Source organism: Eretmochelys imbricata, chromosome 6 (genome assembly GCF_965152235.1).
Source record: "Eretmochelys imbricata isolate rEreImb1 chromosome 6, rEreImb1.hap1, whole genome shotgun sequence".
NCBI lineage: Eukaryota > Metazoa > Chordata > Testudines > Cheloniidae > Eretmochelys > Eretmochelys imbricata.
Window position 1 is genome coordinate 42318095 of NC_135577.1, and position 19747 is coordinate 42337841.

The window sequence follows — 19747 nt, forward strand, 5'->3', positions numbered from 1 at the left end:
ATATATTGGCATAAGGTCCCTGAAAATAGAATGCATTAAACCTTTTAGAATGGTTTTGCATTCCAAAAATAGCAAGAAAAATCTTGTAGAGTTATTGCCATGAGTCCATTTGTATATATCTTTTCATTTGATTTTTCCCCTCATTTTTTAAACAGCCACACTGAGCAGTTTTTTGTTTTGTTTTGTTTTTTTGTTTAAAGTTGGTTGCTTAAGCAGTGGCAATGAAAAGGTTATTGTAAAATTGCTTATGAGCGTGTTGATTATATTTTATGAATAACATGAGGTATAATATGTTAGGTATATATAAGCTCCTCAACAGGGAACTATATATAGAAACAACATGGATCTTACAATTTTATCAGGACAATGCAAGTAGATTTCAGCAAGGTTGGTTCCAACTCATCTGTGATAAATGAGAAGATAAGGCAATCAGTGCACACCATGACACTCTGTACAGCTAGTTAGGCACACTTCAGAACTATTCAGGTGTGCTCACAAAGCTTGTGAGTCTTACATGGGGGGTGTCTCAATATAAATACATCCTTCATGGTGGCCACTAGTAATGCAGGAGTTGCTTTTCCAAGACTTAACCCAGGTCAGATATAAATAATAGATGTTAAGAGTTAGTTCTGATGTTGGGGCTTCATTTCAGGCTGTGTATTTTCAGTTGGGTCAAAAGAATGTATTTTCCCTTTTTTTCTTGTATAGTTCCTCTGCTTGACAAATGCCTGCAAAATTCCATCACACCTTTGCGTGGACCTGTTTGGGTCTCTAAGGGAGAAGGTTTCAGCCCCTCAGGAGCAAAGATGTATATCCATGGAGTTCTTTTGGCCTTACACCAACGATTAAAGTCTGCAAAAAACTATTGCAAACAGGTGAGTTTGTCCCACTCTTTAAAAGTCTGCTTCTTTTTTTGTTTTGTTTTCATTTTAAAATGTACTAGTTGTGTAAAGGCAATGATTGGCATTGTGTCATAAAGAAGTGTGACAAGTATTGCATGAGCTCCAGTACCCGTTAGGGAAATGCTTCTCCTATAATCTCAAAGCCAACAATAATGGAGCTAATTGTATCTGTCTTTCGGTGTGGGATGTCATATGTCTCCTCTTTTCTTGCTGCACACTGTGCATAGCTGAGACATTCCTTATGTGGAAATCCTATAAAGGCAGTCATTTTGCATAGGAAAATTAAAAGCTTGTTCTGCACATTGAATATTAAAAATTGTCTCGTATTTTCTCACACAAGGCTAATCAAAATAAAGGCCATAGTTGAAATATTTTTGAGTAAAAAATAGCTAAACATAACTGGAGTAACATTCTCAAAAATAAAATGAACTTGCTATCTTTAGGATAGACAATAGGCTTTTATTGACAATTCATGCACAGTTAAATAAATATATCAGAAATACATTTTTATTTGCATAAGTAACAGCAGATTATAGGATGTATTACTTGATTTGTTATAGTTTGACTACGAGACCTAGTTAGTACATGTTTGCTTTATCTGCATATTTATATACTTGTTTAGTGATATGCAGATATATTTATGACTTTTTAGTCTAAAGGTATTGTATTTTAATTAACTTGAATAAAAAATAGGATTTCTAGGCTTGTTAAGAATAACTAAGTCTGACATCTTTTGATTTATAAATATGAAAGTAATCAAATTTTTAAAAGTTAGTTGAATGATTTATGAAAATAGCAAGTATGCAGATTTGCCAGGAAAAGTAATAATTATACATTAAACCGCCATCTAGGAAACTCGGATTCAAAAGTGATCAGAGGCCCCAGAGTTAAGAATGAATGCATCAACCAGATTATGCTATCAGTCTGTGTGGGAAGGGGGAGGGGAGGTGGAAATGGGGTGTCAGTCTCACTGTTTATACAGCACCTCCTGCTGTCAGATCCATAAGGAGAAATGAGCATTGACTTTGGAAGAGACTGTTCCTATGTTGAGCTAATGGTGGTCAACAACAAGAAATCAAGAAAATAGAAACAGGCAGAAAGGCTAAACATCGGCTTGTTTCATGACTCATTTTAGCAGCATAGTAAAAAAAAAATACAATGATCATGTTTAAATTTTCTATTGATGTTTCTCACGTATAAGACAATGCTGGCTCTCATGAATGGTACAGAAAAGCAAAATATTACAGTACAGTGTCCTAACTGATAAGAAAATAATTACTGAATCTTTTTCAAAAATACACATGAAAATCTATCAAATATGATTCATTAAAATATTTAACAGTTATGTTAATCTGCAAAATAAATTAACGCTCCACAAATGGTCAGCATTTTGGGGGGGGGGACTGAATCACAAAGTGGCCTATAATAAAAACGATGTGAAAGACTTTTGTCGGTTGCTTTTTGTGCTCCTATAAAGAAAATATAATAAATTTCCAGTAATTTAACTTAGATTAATCATTTCTCTGGTGTTGCCCAAAAGTATGGGTTTGAAAAGGGAGTTTAAATAGCAGAAAAATAACACTTTTATTAAAGTTTGAAACCACCTTTGAAAACAAATTCACCTAGATTCAGAAAGAACATTTGGACATGTGTTCATATTATCAAATGCCTGGGGGAGATATATATATAAGATTCATATAATATAAGGTTACAATTAGGAGTATAAATATGCCAGTTATTAGTTCACAAAAATTCTGTAATAGCAGAAGATTATTTTTATAGGCATTTTAAAATAGTGTTTTAAGTATTAAAAGTAAAACAAGAAAGTTAAGTATTTTGGAAATATTACAATAATGTTAAGAAACATTAAGTTAATGTAAGACTTTCAAAAGTAAATAGTTTGTGGTATCTGGTATTATAGCAGCATAAACAAAAATAAAAAAGATAGCAGAAATGCATTTTTATTTTTTTTCCCTTTAATTTTACCAATCATTTTCAAGGTGAAATTTTATTAGCATTGAACATAGTTGAAATCATATGCAGAGTACTGTGAGTATTAAAGAATACAGCATATTATTTTGAAATATCAGTTTGTTTGTGGCTACGTTTACATATGTTGTCCATAATTTATAAATAAGTTAAAAATTTAAAAAGATGTAGATTATAATATAAATAAGCAAGGTTAAAATACATAGTAATATAAAGCTAGGAAATTGAGTCATGTATCCCTTCAATTTTAGCTGTTTTACTTCACCCTACCTCATTGTCAAGGAATGACATTTGAAAACTATCAACTCTTCTAAAAAAGGAATGCAGGGGGCACAGCCCTCACTTCTTCATCCTGTTGTGTCTAGGCAGACTAGCAGTACAACTCTATGATGTGAAACATGTTCAGTTTTCAAATCACTGTATATCTAGACATTACTTGACAATCTTAACTGAATTTTCTATTTATCTCTGTTATTTTGAGATTTGTGTTATATTTGTGTTTTATGCTATCTTTTATTTAAATAAATAAAGAACAAATGAAGAAAAATTATGGAAAACCCCTTTGATCTGGTAATACTCTGCTGGGACAACCTGCTTTGTTGAAATAATGAGATTAAATAGCTCTTGGAAGTATTAGTAGCTCAATAGCAATATAATTCTGAGCCACTTTTACTAAAACTTAAGTAGTTTTAAATTTCAATTTCAATCAACGTGTATTGTTATGCACCTACTGGATTACAAATAGTACACATTGGTTGACCCAAAAGGCTGCACAGTGGACTGCCTATTATCAGCTAGTTGCTTCCTGCCCTATAGTATGCCGTTAAAATTCTCAGTCCACAGGTCAAAAGGAGAAACTCTTATCATTCTGCTGTGCCCCCTGTATCACCTTTACGAGGAGATTTGATAGACTTTGAGTGCCATTCCTTAAGAATGATGTAGGGTGCAGTAGAGCAGTTAAAACCAAGGGGATATTTGAATCCATTTCCTAGCTTTATATTAGTTATGTATCTTAACCTTGCTTATTTACTATATTATAATCAGGTAGAACTAAGAGGATACTTGTGGCTGGAGAAGGGTTCAAATGTCTCTTTGAACTCAGGAGAAAAGAAAATAACACATCTGTACATCACAATAGCTTGTCGTTTATGTTTTTCCTTTGTGTAGAGTCCCGAGTATTGTAGTTGTATTAAGTTGTAATGTCCTGTGGACTCCAGTAAAATCTTGAAATTTTATCAACCTCAGAGGACGTGATTTCAAAATACACAACTTTCTGGATAAAAAATAAATACAATAACTATCCAGCACTACAGACAGCATTATTCTGTAATTAATTTTCACATGATGGAGTTGTAACTATACTGATATGTGACTTTAAAAATGCTCTTCCAGTTTGTCAAAAATCCTGAGATACTTAAATAGACCTAGCATTTAACATATGTGTATTATATATGTAATATATATTTGTGTGTGTTTATGTGTGTGTCTGTATATGTTTTCAAATATCATGCATGGCTCCTGTAGCTTGTATTTAAAACATATATGTTCTTAAAACAGAGACATCTCCAAAATGAAATTGTTCAGAGCTATGCAAGAGCTTAAATTCATTAATAACAATAAGAATTATATAAACATGTTAGTATGAAATGTAGGTAACACTTTCAACCATGGGGGCTGTACCATCTCATTAGCATTCTTGATATGTAGTTGTACTGTTGGTGGGGGTGTTGAAGCAGGAATGCCATTGTGCTGGGTTCCAGTGTTTGGGGACAAACACTGCTGTGGAGGGAACGTGTGAAAAGGCCATAGTACTGTCAGTGAATGAGGAAGGCTGTGCTTTCTGTATGCTTCAAGCAGGGAAGCTGTCATTCACAGGCCTAGTACAGCTAAACAGAGGCCAAAACAGAAGACTGAAATACCTTTTAAAATGATATTAATGATTTTTAAACATTTTCTTCATTGACAATCACACAATAAATCATCTATTGCTCTGTCAGTAAACAAACACAAAATATATTATGACAGAGAAACTGAAAAATAAGCTGAAGTGATGCCAAAATATGAGATTCGTGACACTCCATTTGAAAATCACTAGTTGACCTAAAAAGCCCCAAAAGTATTGATGAGCATGTTTTATAACTTTGTGAGATTCTAGAAAAATACTATTTAATATTTTATTCAGAAACTCACCTACAGTGCTGTATATTTCTATCATATGCTTAAAAAACTGTTAACAAAACTGTGCTGAGGTTTTTTAATGTAGGTATGGGGCAGCAGCGGGGTGTGTGGGGGGATTATTTATGCTGTGTCGTTCCTAAACTCATTCTCTCAGAAATTAGAGTGATAGAAATTAGTTATGTAAACCAATGCAAATTATGTTGCATTTAAAGTAATGAGTTCCTGTATGCAAAATACTGAAGGAAAAACAAGAGAGACTAAAAGAATAGAATGATCTTACCACCCACCATTTTAAATATGCTAATATTGACAAGTGCTGCTATGGTTAAGAGTCTGTGAGCCTTTCTATAATACATCAGTGCTGGTATATAAATTATTAGTCCAGATGTAATTTTTTAGTATTCTATCTAATCAGATTTACAATTTTTGATTCTGAGCTGCACTAACAGTCCCCATAATTCTTGTGGTTTCAACCACTTTGTTGTATAGAGCTATAAAACAGTACTAAATTTAACCAAAAATATTGCAACTATACAAAGAGAACTAACACTACATTTTAATTTAAAAAAAAACATTTAATTTGAAACTACTTACTTAGATATTGGAGCCTGAAGTTCTCTATTGTGCATGCATTCTAGCTATCTTTCATAACTCTCCTTTGATTATATTCAGTAATAGACATACATAGCATGACTACTAGACAAGTTTTCACTGACTTCAGTGTGGCTTTGTATCCTAAGATATTGGTTGCAGTGGCTTTAATTACTTCATAACGGATCCACAGGACCAGGACTTTTCCATTATAAATGTCACATAAACCAGCTGTTATGGGGAAATCTTTTTCCTGGGATTTTTTGTTGGAGGAAACTGATGCATTAATATACTCTTTTGTTTACTATTTTTTGTATAATCCACGTATTTTGCATATAATTTTATACACACACCACCACACAATTCTGTCAAAAGTTTACACTTTAAAATATACTCTACACTTCAGTGCTATTTAAAAAAAAATTACATTGCATCCTGGCCTAAGGTTGGCATTATAGTAACTTAGATACTATTAAAAGAATAGTAACTATTCCACTGAAATGATTAACAGTTGATTTCCATTCAAAAGGTCACCAAATCCAGTACAATAGTAGTAGATTTTTGTGGCATTTTAAAAATAATATTCTTAACATAAATTTAAATGTCAAAAACTGTATTTAAATAATGTAAAAATGATTTTCTTAAACAAAAATGTTCTGTCTTTGCTGTACACCCTGCTTGCTTAATTGTATACAGCACTGACTCATATCATTGCAGTGGTGTTAAGTATTTTTATTTCATTATCTGTATGTCATATATAAAAAAAATAGGTCTCCCGTCCATTTGACCTACATAGGGCCATTCATGTAATGCTCCTCTGTTAAAAGTAAACTTTTTTTGTTGAACAGCAATATATCATACTATGGCTGTAATATTTCAGCATAGTTTCTTATTAAAATAATATAAGAATAACATTTCAGTAATTTTGAAATTGAAAAAGAAAATTAGTATCTTGATAGTTTTGATAAGTGATTCTTCAGATGTTGAGTTGTTTATAGATTTGAGTGATGATTGAAATTTTTCCCCACAACCAAGCTGCATTCTAGTTACTAGAAGTATTTTAAGAACCTTAAAGTTGTGTCTTCTTCTAAGTGTCATGCCTTGAGCAGGCCTAACATCAGTTAAATGAAGTGAAAATTGCATTCTTGTCTTGATAGAGATGAAAATGGATTTCTGGTCATGAAATAGATGTAGTTGTCACTTTTTTAAAAAGGTGTCAGCAGTTTGCTTCAGCAAGTAAGGTGCCAATTCAGTATGACAGTAAACTTGTGATCTGAGCAATCAATAAAATGCTTCAATAACTTCTGCTTCATTACACTTATAATAAGAGGCTATAGATCTGTGGCACATAAAATGTTGATAAAGAGGATATGTAGGGACTGGCTGTGACATTTTGTCTTACAAGTACAGTAAGTGCAATGTTGCCATCTAGAGTTTGTGCATAGGTAATTATTCCAAAAGGAAAAGCTGCAGAGATGAAATAAGCATTGATATTGAAAGCTCTGTTTATTTTCCATCAGTTAGTGGTATGTGTGCTCGTATGGTTAGGTCAGGGGAAAATAAGATACTACTGCCTTTTTTCCTTTAAATAATTTATAATATGTGAAATATTTTTCTCAAGTAGCATTTTAATAGACTTAAAACAATATACATTTAAAGTAACTTTTGCTATTACAAGCTACTTTAAAATATTTATAACACTACAATTATTTGATTTGATTCCTGTAAGGAGGGAAAACCAATGCTCTGTAATAACAATAAATTCATACTGTGATGTTTCAGATCTGGACCAAGGATTATCTTTTAATTTACCTATTATGAAAACATAAATAGTTTATTTTGATTTTTCATAACTTATACATTTTTAGAAAATTGTCTCTGTGAAGTTATATTGTGGCAAAATTATTTTTAATATATTTTACTGGATTTTTCTCCTTTTTAAAATGAGTGTTGACTCTTAGTTGATGCAACATATTATAGAAAATGAGAGACTATTTTCTATTATGTTTAGGATCATTAAAGCCAAATTTAGATCTGAAAAGGGTTTCATTCTCCATGGATATTTTAGGAAACCATACCTTTTTCATAAATGTATTTTTAAAGCCCTGTGATCAATGTTTGTGCCCAGTGAACATGGATTTTGATGATTTTATGAAGTTTAGAAGCCTAAAAAATGATTTCACTGAGTTCAGAGACAAAACAAAAAAACAAAACACCCAAGTGACTGAGATTACTGAGAATTTGGGTAGTGAGAATTTCTTTATATTGAATAGGCTAATTTCAGGCAGAGCATGTATAACAGGAGGAAGTCTCATTAAGAGATTTCCCTTATTACTTGCAGTGGTGTTGTAGCCGTGTCTGTCCCAGGATATTAGAGGGACAAGGTGAGTGAGGTAATATATTCTATTGGACCATCTTCCCTTATTACAGTTCATATACCTTGTGAAATTCAGGAGGGGACTGTAGCAATACCACTGGATAGGTGTGGGATTTAAAACCAGCTCTTATATTGATTCTCAGAGCCCTATAGTGGCTAAGAAGACTGTAGTGGTCATGCCTCTTGCTCCTCCTGCCCTACAATAGTTCCCAACCACCTCCCTGAAATTATCTCCTAAGTTTTTTTCCATTGTTAATTATTTTTATATGAGTAATGGTTGATAAGTGAGTTCAAGTGTCTATGTGAAAATGTGGGTAAGGAGCTAGGTGCGCATAGTCCTAGTCATTTCTGAATTGCTTTTTGCCAAGAACTCTAGATAATACTATTGCTTTGTTTTTTCCATCCTGGTATCCACACATGATGGCAACATTTAGGCCTCCTTGCCAGACATGTAGTTCATGGTAGAGATTTAGATAAATTAGTCAAAATTTAGGCTATCAATAGGGAAGGAAGGGGTTGTGACCTCTTAAATCCAGTACAGATGGGAGATGGCAATTATTGTATTCAGCCATTAAAAACTGATGGAGTGGGCCACTCTCATTTGGGTATGCATCACTGGTGACTTCTTGAAAATTTTAATTCATAATTTGTAATATACTGGGGTTCCCCCTCCTCAGTCAAATAAATCCAAATTGGACTGTAGGATTGTTTGGTAACAGTTATAGGAGGAAAGGGGGTGTGCCACTTCCCATTAAGTTTCCAGTCCTGCAGTTGGATTGGAGCAGGCATACCCCTGCACCTGTTTGAAATCAGTGTGTCTCTGCATGTGTCTCTGCACAGGTGCAGGTGCATGGATCTGGTTGTAGGATCCAGGACTTTAGCTTGCAAGGCTACCTGTCTGCAGGCATTAGTTGACAGATTTATGTTCAACAATTTTGGGGGCGGAGGGTTGCCAGTCTTGATAAATTTTTCTTGTGTCATTCTCTCTCCCATATCCATGGCAATGATGTGATGAACAAATAATCAGAAATAGTTACTTCTAGATGGGTTATAGTAACTTGAAATAGAATGTACACAATACATATATCATATACCACCATGTGAATACAGTACACAGTATTCTCAACTCAAAGTATTCAAAACTCATGAGTTAAACCCCCAAAATAATGATTTTTTCCCCAAACAATATATTTTTGGTTCTTTTTATTTGCTTTCTGGGCCTTGAGCCTTTAGGATTCATGTATTGAAGCTTTTCTCCATAATCACGAAGGATAGAAACTATTTTCTTTTTAAATGACAGCCAAAATTCTCAAGTGAACACATGACTCCAGGAGCTAGGACTTTAAGGAAACATACTAAATATCACAAGACTCACAATAAAATTTTGAAAGTTGTCAACATGGTAATATACTTAAGCTTGGAATAAGAGAAATAATTAAGAGAAATAAATTAAATTACTCTTTTGCTGAAGGAGAAGAGGGTGTCATCCTTACTTTCTTGCAAATTTATATTGTTTTGCACTAATATGATTGCACTGGGATTAGTTGTAGATATATATTAAAATCATGCATGGAGAGAATTACATGTGTGATTTCCTCCTATGCATGTTGATGCGACTATTTTTACAATGTGTAGCCCACGCACTGAATATATGTAGCATTAACATAGTTCCTTTACTGTTAGCTAAACTAAATTCTGCACAAGTCTTCAGTCTGCTCTGCAGGTTAATCATTTCACTTGCACTTATTTAAAATCTTTAAGATAAAACAGTTTAGAACTTTTTCATTATATCGTAAAGAAATTATTGCATTTTATAACTTTGAAAGTAATTACAGAATTCTACTGCTAAAGGGAGTGAAAGTAGGTTTGACACATTTTCTTTAAATTACTCAACCACCTACAGCTATTATTGCCTTTGACTCTTTTGAAATGAGAATAAATTTAATAGTTACAACAGCAAAGTGAAAGAGTGTGTTTGATAGATTCCCTGAACAGTTTCAACACCCACAGGTATTATTTGTAAGAAAACAATCATGCAGAGTCTTCAGCTGGTTAGAGAGGGCACAGCATTCCATCTTCACCTGACATCCTATCTGTTCTCTCAACATCCTGTGCCCCCTGCCTACCACCCACTCCTCCCAAAACAATGCTCACTGAGAGAGGTTTATGTGAATGGACAAGAATATGAATGTTTTTTAAAGAAAATGAACAGCATAGAAGGTATATTGTCAAGAGGGTGAGAAAAAGAAAAACTGTCTTTAGGATTGATTAGTATTTTTCACTTTCTGTTCTAATTAATCAGTGTTATCCTTGAATTGCAAGAACTACTCAATTTTAATTATTCACAGGTCTGAAAACTGGTTGACGACAGGAAGTAAAGAGCCAAAAGACTATTTTAAAGATCTTTATTTCTCTCTTCTCCCTTTTTTGGTCCGTTCACCACATAACATCATTATGGTTATTTTTAAGAAACATATTTAGGCCAAAAAGAAAAGGAGTACTTGTGGCACCTTAGAGACTAACAAATTTATTTGAGCATAAGCTTTCGTGAGCTACAGCTCACTTCATCAGATAAATTTGTTAGTCTCTAAGGTGCCACAAGTACTCCTTTTCTTTTTGCGAATACAGACTAACACAGCTGCTACTCTGAAACCTGTCATTATATTTAGGCCAGAATTTTCAGGCATGGGTCAATAAACTTAAGACATTCAAGTTTAAAAATTTCAAACTTGAATATAGTAAAATGAAATACTGTGAACCGTGATTTTCTTAATGGTTCTTGTTTGATAATATAGAACTTTATTTACCTAAATTATTTTTACTTATTATTTAGTATTGTATTCCGGTAGTCCCTAAAGGCCTCAAATCAGGGGTTGGGGCCACTTGTGCTAGACACTGTGTACAGTTATAATAAAAAAAAAATCAAACCTTAGTTTTCTTTATCTAGAACAGCCGTTGCATTTGAAAACAAGCTTTGCTGTTTTGGTGTTTTCAGCCAAAGGTTTCTCTTATATCCTTAGTTGTGCTTTTATCTTGGATTTTTTTCAAAAATATGGCTCTTTATTTTACTTTTCAAAGTTGCTCTCCTTCCTCCTTGAATTTGGTGTGTATCTTGTAAAACACTTCTGGTGTGCAAAGGGAATTGTTCAGGTCCAGTAATAGCCAGAGAAAATTAAGAGTAGGAAACAATTCTCTCAAATGAGCCATCTACAGACAGTCTCTTAAAAATAATTCTAATTCAAACTTTCAGTAAAAAATGGGTATGTAAATCAAAGCTCAATCTACGCAGCAGATCATTGTAAGTTTCAGTGATTTCTGAAGAATTGCAAGCCATTGGTACAGGCAGTCCTTATTGAGCTAGCCACCACACTTTTCTCTTAATAAGCATGCCGGGTCATTGCAGAATAGTGCTAAATCATCTGGGAGAATTTAAGCCCTTTTGCAAGCTACATAAATCTACTGGTGTTCTGTCCTTGATGTCTAAACCACTGTCCATCATGTACTAGAAGTCTGCTGCCTCTTGGTACCAATGCTGCATGACTGGTCAAAGCTACCTCCACTCCAACTCAATCTAATATGAAAATAGTTGATGGCATATCTGTGCCACATGTGTTGAGAATGATCAGGTCTTACCCTGCTGATGTCAACTGTTCCTTCCCATTCCATCATGTGTGCAGTTTGGGAAGTGAATCACCTGACTGACTTTTCCTGAAACCCATCTTATTTCTAATAAATTACTCACTACTGTGGGCAGACAGTCCTGGTTTTCTCCATTGTGGTCCTGGATTGCTCCATTGAAACAGCAACAAGGACTCTACTTGGAAAAGCTAGATTAGATGCCTGAAAAGGTCTCACAGGAAGCCAACTATGTGAGACAAAAATGTGTGGCAGTCTGTACCATGAAGTATTGTATCTCTGAGTTAACCATGCTATTGAACTATTCCAGTTGAGTATGGGCCTTCTCCCAGAGATATATCAGGGAAGCCAGGAGACTATGACAGCGTTGCTCCTGGTAAAAGTTGCCCCAGTTTGGCACAGCACTCTTTTATATAGCTGAATGAAAAGTCAGATGATTTTTGCACCATCTGCCAAGGTTGTTGTTAAAGGATAATACAGTGTGGCAGGTGTTCATAACAGCTATTTCAACTTAGTTAAAGGTGGGTGGGATTTGTTCCCACTTTATGCCCTGGTGCGATGTAGTGTAGCCACAGAGTATTCAGAGCAAAAACCAGATGTGAACTGAGATTCCATTCGAATGCCTAATGGACTACACCTGGCTGCAAATCTATATGCCTGTGGTTTTTATATATATGTATATCCGAAATGCAGAGTAATATCTCTCCTGATCCTGGCATTGGGAGTGAGATTTTTTTCTATGAAGTTGGAATCTGGCAGGAATGGTTACTGAACTGCTTGAGGGATGGGGCAGACAAAAAGAAAATAAAAAAGTATTAGAAGACTGTAGAGAATTGGGACTGCGTGAATATTTTCCCATTCCATTATACAAGCAATTAATCTTTCTGTCATTATTGTTGTTAATAGTAGCAATAGTAAACTTATATTACAGTAGTGACCAAAGGCCCCAGTTGGGATTGGGGGTCCTATTGTGCTGGGTGCTATACAAACACAAAAAAGACAATATCAGCCTTGAAGCTTAAAAGACACAAAATAGGTGGTCTATAAAATAAAAGCAAGTAAATGTGGTGAAAAATGGGCATAGCTTTGTTTTTATTTAATTAGGGTTAGAGGTCAGACGAAGAATGGCTGGAAAGGGGAAGTTAGTAACTAAGTGATAAGTGAGGTAATAAATTCATAGATTCATAGGCCATAAGGGACCATTATGATTGTCTAGTTTGACCTTCTATATAACACAGGCCATAGAACATCTCAAAATAATTCCTAGATCATATCTTTTAGAAAAATATCCAGTCTTCATTTAAAAATTGTCAGAGAGAGAGAATCCACCACAACACTAGGTATATTATTGTTCCAATGGTTAACTATTAAAAATGTACACTTTATTTCCAGTCTGAATTTGCCTAGGTTCAACTTCCAACCACTGGATTGTGCTACACCTTTCTCTGCTAGATTGAAGAGCCCATTATCAAATATTTGCTCCCCATGTAGGATTTATCGACTGTAGTCAAGTCACCTTTTAACCTTCTCTTTGTTAAGCTAAATAAATGGAGCTCCTTGGGGCTATCGCTATAAAGTATGTTTTCTAATCCTTTATTCTTCCTTGTGGCTCTTCTCTGAACACTCTCCAATTTATTAACATCCTTTTTGAATAATTGCATTAGAACTGAATACAGTATTCCAGCAGCAGTTGCACCAGTGCCAAATAGGATGGAAAGATAACCTCTCTACTCCTACTCAAGATTCCCCCGTTTATGGATCTGAAGATTGCATTAGCTCTTCTGTCAACGATATCATACTGGGAGCGCGAGGTTCATCTGATTATCCACCATGACCTCCAAATCTTTTTCAGAATCACTGCTTTCCCAGGATATTAAGTATGGCCTACATTCTTTGTTCCTAGATATAGACATTTACATTTAGTCATTTAAAATGCATGTTGTTTGCTAGCACCTAGTTTATCAGTCGATCCAGATCACTCTGAATCAGTGACCTATCCTCTTTGATTATTTACCACTCCCCCATCTTCAAATTTAATCAGTGATGATTTTGTTTTCTTCCAACTCATTGATAAAAATGTTAAATAGCTTAGGGCCAAGAACAGATCCCTGTGAGACCCCACTGGAAACAGGCTCACTTAATGACAATTCCCTACTTACAGTTACATTTTGATACCTATTAGCCAGTTTTTAATCCATTCAGTGTGTGCCATATTAATTTTATATCATTCTAGGAAGTAAGTAAAAGAATGTTGGGGAAGAGGTACAATTGGCAGGTATATCTTAACTGAAACCAAAATATAAGAGAGGTTGGAGTGTCTTGCTGAGAAGTAGGGTCTGGAAAAAAAGGTCCTGGCAGGGCAAACATGAAGAGCAGTCAAATTTAGATGGAATGTTTGTGTTCAAGTTGATATTTAGTGGCTGCTTATTGAGTTAGCTCATTCCTGGGTTGAACCATTGTGGACAGTCATAGGTGCAGAACTGCTGCAATCCTACTGGACCTAGCAGTTGCCCATGTCAAAAAGAACCGGTTTCACGTCGTTACCAAAATCAGCAACCGTCTCTCACATAGGAGAACTAAAAACACTGGTGAAAGCCACCTGAATTATAGATCCTTAAACCCAAAAATATATTGCCATATAGGTTGCGCTCCTTCTCTCCTTCCATACTTGAAAACTAATACAAAAAACCACACAAGTGTTGGGCTAGCCAGCTGTCTGAAGCAGGAAGCTATTTTCTGAACATTCAACATTATTCTGGATGTGCAACTAAAGATTTAGCAAATCCCTTTATTTAGCTCCTTGGGATCATGGGCATCATTATATTGGAGATATGGAGAATTCAAACAAATGAAATTTTATTGTAGACCAAGAGCCCAAAGGACACCTGGAGTCAGAATAAGGTCAAAGTTCACTGTGTGTGTGTAATTTCAAAATCTGTCCATCAGAAAAACAAAGATATTGGTAATATAATAATCAATATTCAATAACATTTTGACCTAAAAGAACTGTTTAAGTTTTAATAGTGGAGAGTAACAGTGGTGTACTGTACGTATTACTGCATGCTCTATAGCCACTATTCAGTAAGACACTTCAACATGTTTATGTTCCAAGTCACTGGGACTTAAGCTCGTGGTTTAAGAAGCATGGGCTTCAGTATTTTCCTGAATCAGAGTTTATATGCATGACGCTCTGTCTTGCCATCCTGACGATCAACAATGTAAAACCACGTACGTAACTGTCTGTCATAATAAAGAAAAGAAAAATCATGAGATGTTTCCTCAGACCATGAATGTCACCAAGAAATGGACAACTCAAGAACTTCCTATAGTCATTGACTCTTTCCAAACTCAGATCTTGGGTCCACCAACTAGTACATCAAGTTCTAGGAAAGTAAGCCCTAAAACCTATTGCACCAAAAGTATAAGAGTTTCATGGTCTGAAAATAGATCCCAGTCTGCCTCCCAGCTTTTACAGTACCTGTGTTTAATGGGGATTTTCACCCCAAAAATGGTGAATACAGCACAAAGCATATCTGGGGGCAACAGTCCTATATGCAAAGACCAAGTGACCAATGGATGTCTGTATGTTTATTGGATGAGAAATCAGGTGTTACCCAAGATCAAATCAATATCAGTATGTAGTCTGGTAAGCCCATGCAAGGGACGTTGAGGGTTTTATAGTTTTGCCAACAAAATCATTTTGTAACTGACAAATGCAGCAACTTTTAAATCCTTCAAATGTATATGGAGGAAGCAGAAGACAGACTTAATTAGTATTGACTCATCATCTTTTAATTTCTTGTTGACCGTGATTCATGCCAATGTTTATCAATGACAAGTCCCTGTTTTATCTGTTTGAATCATCTCATTGCATTCTCAATAGGCATGTGTGTACCTACTTTAACTAGCCACCTGTAAGTGCCATGCTACATTTGCATTGTCCTCTCTAGTAACCAAAATGGTAAGTTGAATTAAAACTTTTCCCTTTCTTGAAAGTCTAACACATCAGCGGATCAGTGGTGGAGTTGTCCCCCCGCCGTCCTCCTACAGACCATATAGAGATTTGGGGAGGGTCAGAGAAAACCAAAGTTAGCTGATATGTGGGGTTCTACCTCATCCCAGGCTAGTTATCCAGAGGGAGAAGTTCTTTTCATGTTGGCAAATAGAATGTAGGCAGACCTTCATGTATGTCTCATGCCTTCCAAATTAGGCAGATTTAGTACCAGGGTGGCAATCCTCTCTACTATTGTACTCATAAATGTATAAATAAATATCCAGTTTCCCACAGTCTATTCACATTTTTTATAAGTGCCTCCCATGCTACAAGCCAGAAGGCCGACTATCTTTTAATAATATTTCCTCTCCTGTATGTTAATGATCAGAGTTTAAGTAGGCAAGCAGTTTCCTAATGATCACTAAAGAAAGGATGAAAATTTGGGAACTTAAGCAGATTGCCCATCATATCTCATAGGGGCAGTCACTGAGTTGATTCCAAAGTGTGAGGTTCTCTGGCCAAGTGCCATTCTCTTTTTAATCACTAGGTTAGAATTAATTGGCCCAGTTGGTTCACATGACTTTGACCCACCCAACCCCCAGCCTGCAGCGAATCCAGAATATTGTTTTTGGGCAGGTACTAAAACCAATCCCAAGGCTTGCTGAATCTGCCTTTCTCTTGGAGCTGCATCAATGTATGAGGCCTGATTTATACTGAATTTACTTTCTATAGCTACATCTCACAGAGCTGTGAAAAAGCCACACCCCTGATAGATGTAGCTATATCAACCTAACCCCTGGCGTAGACCAGTGCTAGGTTGCCAGAAGAATACTTCTGTTGACCTCGCTACCACGTCTCAGGGAGGTGGATTACCCCTGATGAGAAAAGCCCTCCTGTCAGCATATCTACAGTACAGTATCTACACTGATGCGCTACAGTGGTGTAACTGCAGTGGTGCAGCTGCACTGCTGCAACGTTTTAAGTGTAGACAAGCCCTGAGTTCCTTTGTTTCTTTTCATCTGGGAGTAGTGTTGGAGTTAGTTGCATTTCATTTCTTTCTTTCTTTGTTTTGATGATACCACTTTAAGGGACAAATTATCTGCTGGTGTAGCTCCAAATAATACAGTAGATAATTTGGCCCTGTTCTCCAGATTCATAGAACTGGTATTATTTATTGCTCTTTTGCAAGAGTAATATGATTTTTTTCAGGGGAGTAAGATATATTCTCTTTTTATTGACATATCAAAATGCAGTGTGTTCTTGAGCATTCATTAGCAGCAGTAGTACAAGTTTTAAAGGCAGTAGGTTTTGATCAGCAGAAATAACATGAGGATCATCTGCATATATAAATTTTGTTGAAGTTATTTTGCCTCTCATTTTAAAGCCTAAAGAGGAATGTGAATACCCACTGATGGAACTGGCCTTTTGTCGGAATATGATATAAATAGGGGTGTGTCTATTGGGGTGACACATCATTTTCTGTAGTATCTGGCTGGTGAATCTTGCCCATATGCTCAGGGTTTAGCTGATCGCCATATTTGGGGTCGGGAAGGAATTTTCCTCCAGGGCAGTTTGGAAGAGGCCCTGGAGGTTTTTCACCTTCCTCTGTAGCCTGGGGCATGGATCACTTGCTGGAGGATTCTCTGCTCCTTGAAGTCTTTAAACCATGATTTGAGGACTTCAATAGCTCAGACATAGGTGAGGTTTTTCACAGGAGTGGGTGGGTGAGATTCTGTGGCCTGCGTTGTGCAGGAGGTCAGACTAGATGATCATAATGGTCCCTTCTGACCTTAGTATCTATGAATCTATGAATCATTGCACATTTGCAATCTTTTTATTTCTCCATATTATGTTTCTGTATATAATTAATGTAATTATCAAGACTGATTATAATTTAGCATTTAATGTATTAATTAGGGCTGTCGATTAATCGCACTTAACTCACGTGATTAACTCAAAAAATTAATCATGATTAATTGCAGTTTTAATTGCGCTGTTAAACATTAGAATACCAATTGAAATTTATTAAATATTTTGCATGTTTTTCAACATTTTCATATATATTGTATTCTGTGTTGTAATTGAAATTAAAGTGTATATTATTTTTATTCTAAATATTTGCACTGTAACAATGATAAAATAAATAGTATTTTTCAATTCATCTCATAGAATTACAGTAGTGCAAGATCTTTCTTGTGAAAGTGCAACTTACAAATGTAGATTTTTTTGTTACATAACTGCACTCAAAAACAAAACAATATAAAACTTTGGAGCCTACAAGTCCACTCAGTCCTACTTCTTATTCAGCCAATCACTAAGACAAACAAGTTTGTTTAAATTTACAGGAGATAATGCTGCCCTCTTCTTATTTACAATGTAACCAGAAAGTTGAAAACCGGCATTTGCATGGCATTTTTGTAGCCAGCTTTGCAAGGTATTTACATGTGAGATATGCTAAACATTCGTATGCCCCTTCATGCTTTGGCCACCATTCCAGAGGACATGCTTCCATGCTGATGATGACCATTAAAAAAAGAATGCATTAATTAAATTTGTGACTGAACTCCTTGGGGGGCAATGGTATGTCCCCTGCTCTGTTTTACCTGCATTCTGCCATATATTTCATGTTATAGCAGTCTCGGATGATGACCCACCACATGTTGTTCATTTTAAGAACACTTTCGCTGCAGATTTGACAAAAGGCAAAGAAGGTACCAATATGAAATTTCTAAAGATGGCTACAGCACTCTACTCAAGGTTTAAGAAACTGAAGTGCCATCCAAAATTTAAGAGGGACGAGGTGTGGAGCATGCTTTTAGAAGTCTTAAAAGAGCAACACTCTGATGCGGAAACTACAGAACCCGAACCACCAAAAAAGAAAATCAACCTTCTGCTGGTAGCATCTGACTCAGATGCTGAAAATGAACTGCATCGGTCCACACTGATTTGGATTGTTATCTAGCAGAACCCGTCATCAGCATGGACCATGTCCCTTGGAATGGTGGTTGAAGCATGAAGGGGGACATATGAATCTTTAGTGCATCTGGAATGTAAATATCTTGCAACGCCGGCTACAACACTGCCATGAAAATGCCTGTTCTCACTTTCAGGTGACATTGTAAACAAGAAGCGGGCAGCATTATCTCTTGCAAATGTAAACAAACTTGTTTATCTGAGCAATTGGCTGAACAAAAGTAGGACTGAGTGGACTTACAGGCTCTAAAATTTTACATTGTTTTATTTCTGAATAAAGGTCTTTTTTACATAATTCTACATTTCTAAGTTCAACTTTCATGATAAAGAGATTGCACTACAGTACTTGTATTAGTATTTTTCAATTCACTTATTTTTTTGTTTTTTTACAGTGCGAATACGTATCAAAAATAAATATAAAGTGAGCACTGTACACTCTGTATTGTGTTGTAATTGAAATCAATATATTTGAAAATGTAGAAAACATCAAAAATATTTAAATAAATGGTATTCTATTAACATTGCGATTAATTGCACGATTGATCACGATTTTTTAATTTTAATTTTTTTAATCACGTGATTGAGCATGATTAATTTTTTTAATTGCTTGACAGCACTAGTATTAATAAAATACACCTCATACAGTAGCATCAGTTGTGGGGCTTTAAATTAAGTATCCCTATAGTTGGCAGAGTGAGTGGTTCGTATGAATTGTCCCATATAAGAATGTTTGCTATCGTATTTAACTTTCTGACTGCTAAGGGGAGGGAATATTCTCTGGTTAAAGCACAGGACTGGGGGTCAGAGTCTATTCTCACTCTGGCAAATACATCCTGTGTGATATCAGACAGTTCATTTAACTTCTGTGTCTCAATGTCCTGATCTGTAAATAGGTTTAGTAATATCTACTGTGCCTCAACAGATTGTCATGAGGCCTACTTCTATTCAGCCAGTAAATATCTTGATCTGAAGGAGTCTCTGTCTGGCCAATAAAAATGCTGTATATTATACTCTAGAGCTTGCAAGCACTGGGCTCCACCATGTTATCAAGGGAATTGCAGAGGTGTAGGATGTCAACTGAGAAAGACTTACTGCTAGGTGTGGGGT

General features: G+C 35.5%; 1 protein-coding gene across 1 annotated transcript in view; it reads left to right on the top strand.

Annotated features, from left to right (window-relative positions):
- The window catches only part of DCDC1 (doublecortin domain containing 1), a 411407-nt gene that overhangs the window by 106842 nt on the left and 284818 nt on the right, over positions 1-19747 (top strand). The window contains 1 exon segment of the mRNA XM_077819961.1: positions 709-875. Coding sequence (XP_077676087.1) covers positions 709-875 — 167 coding nt within the window.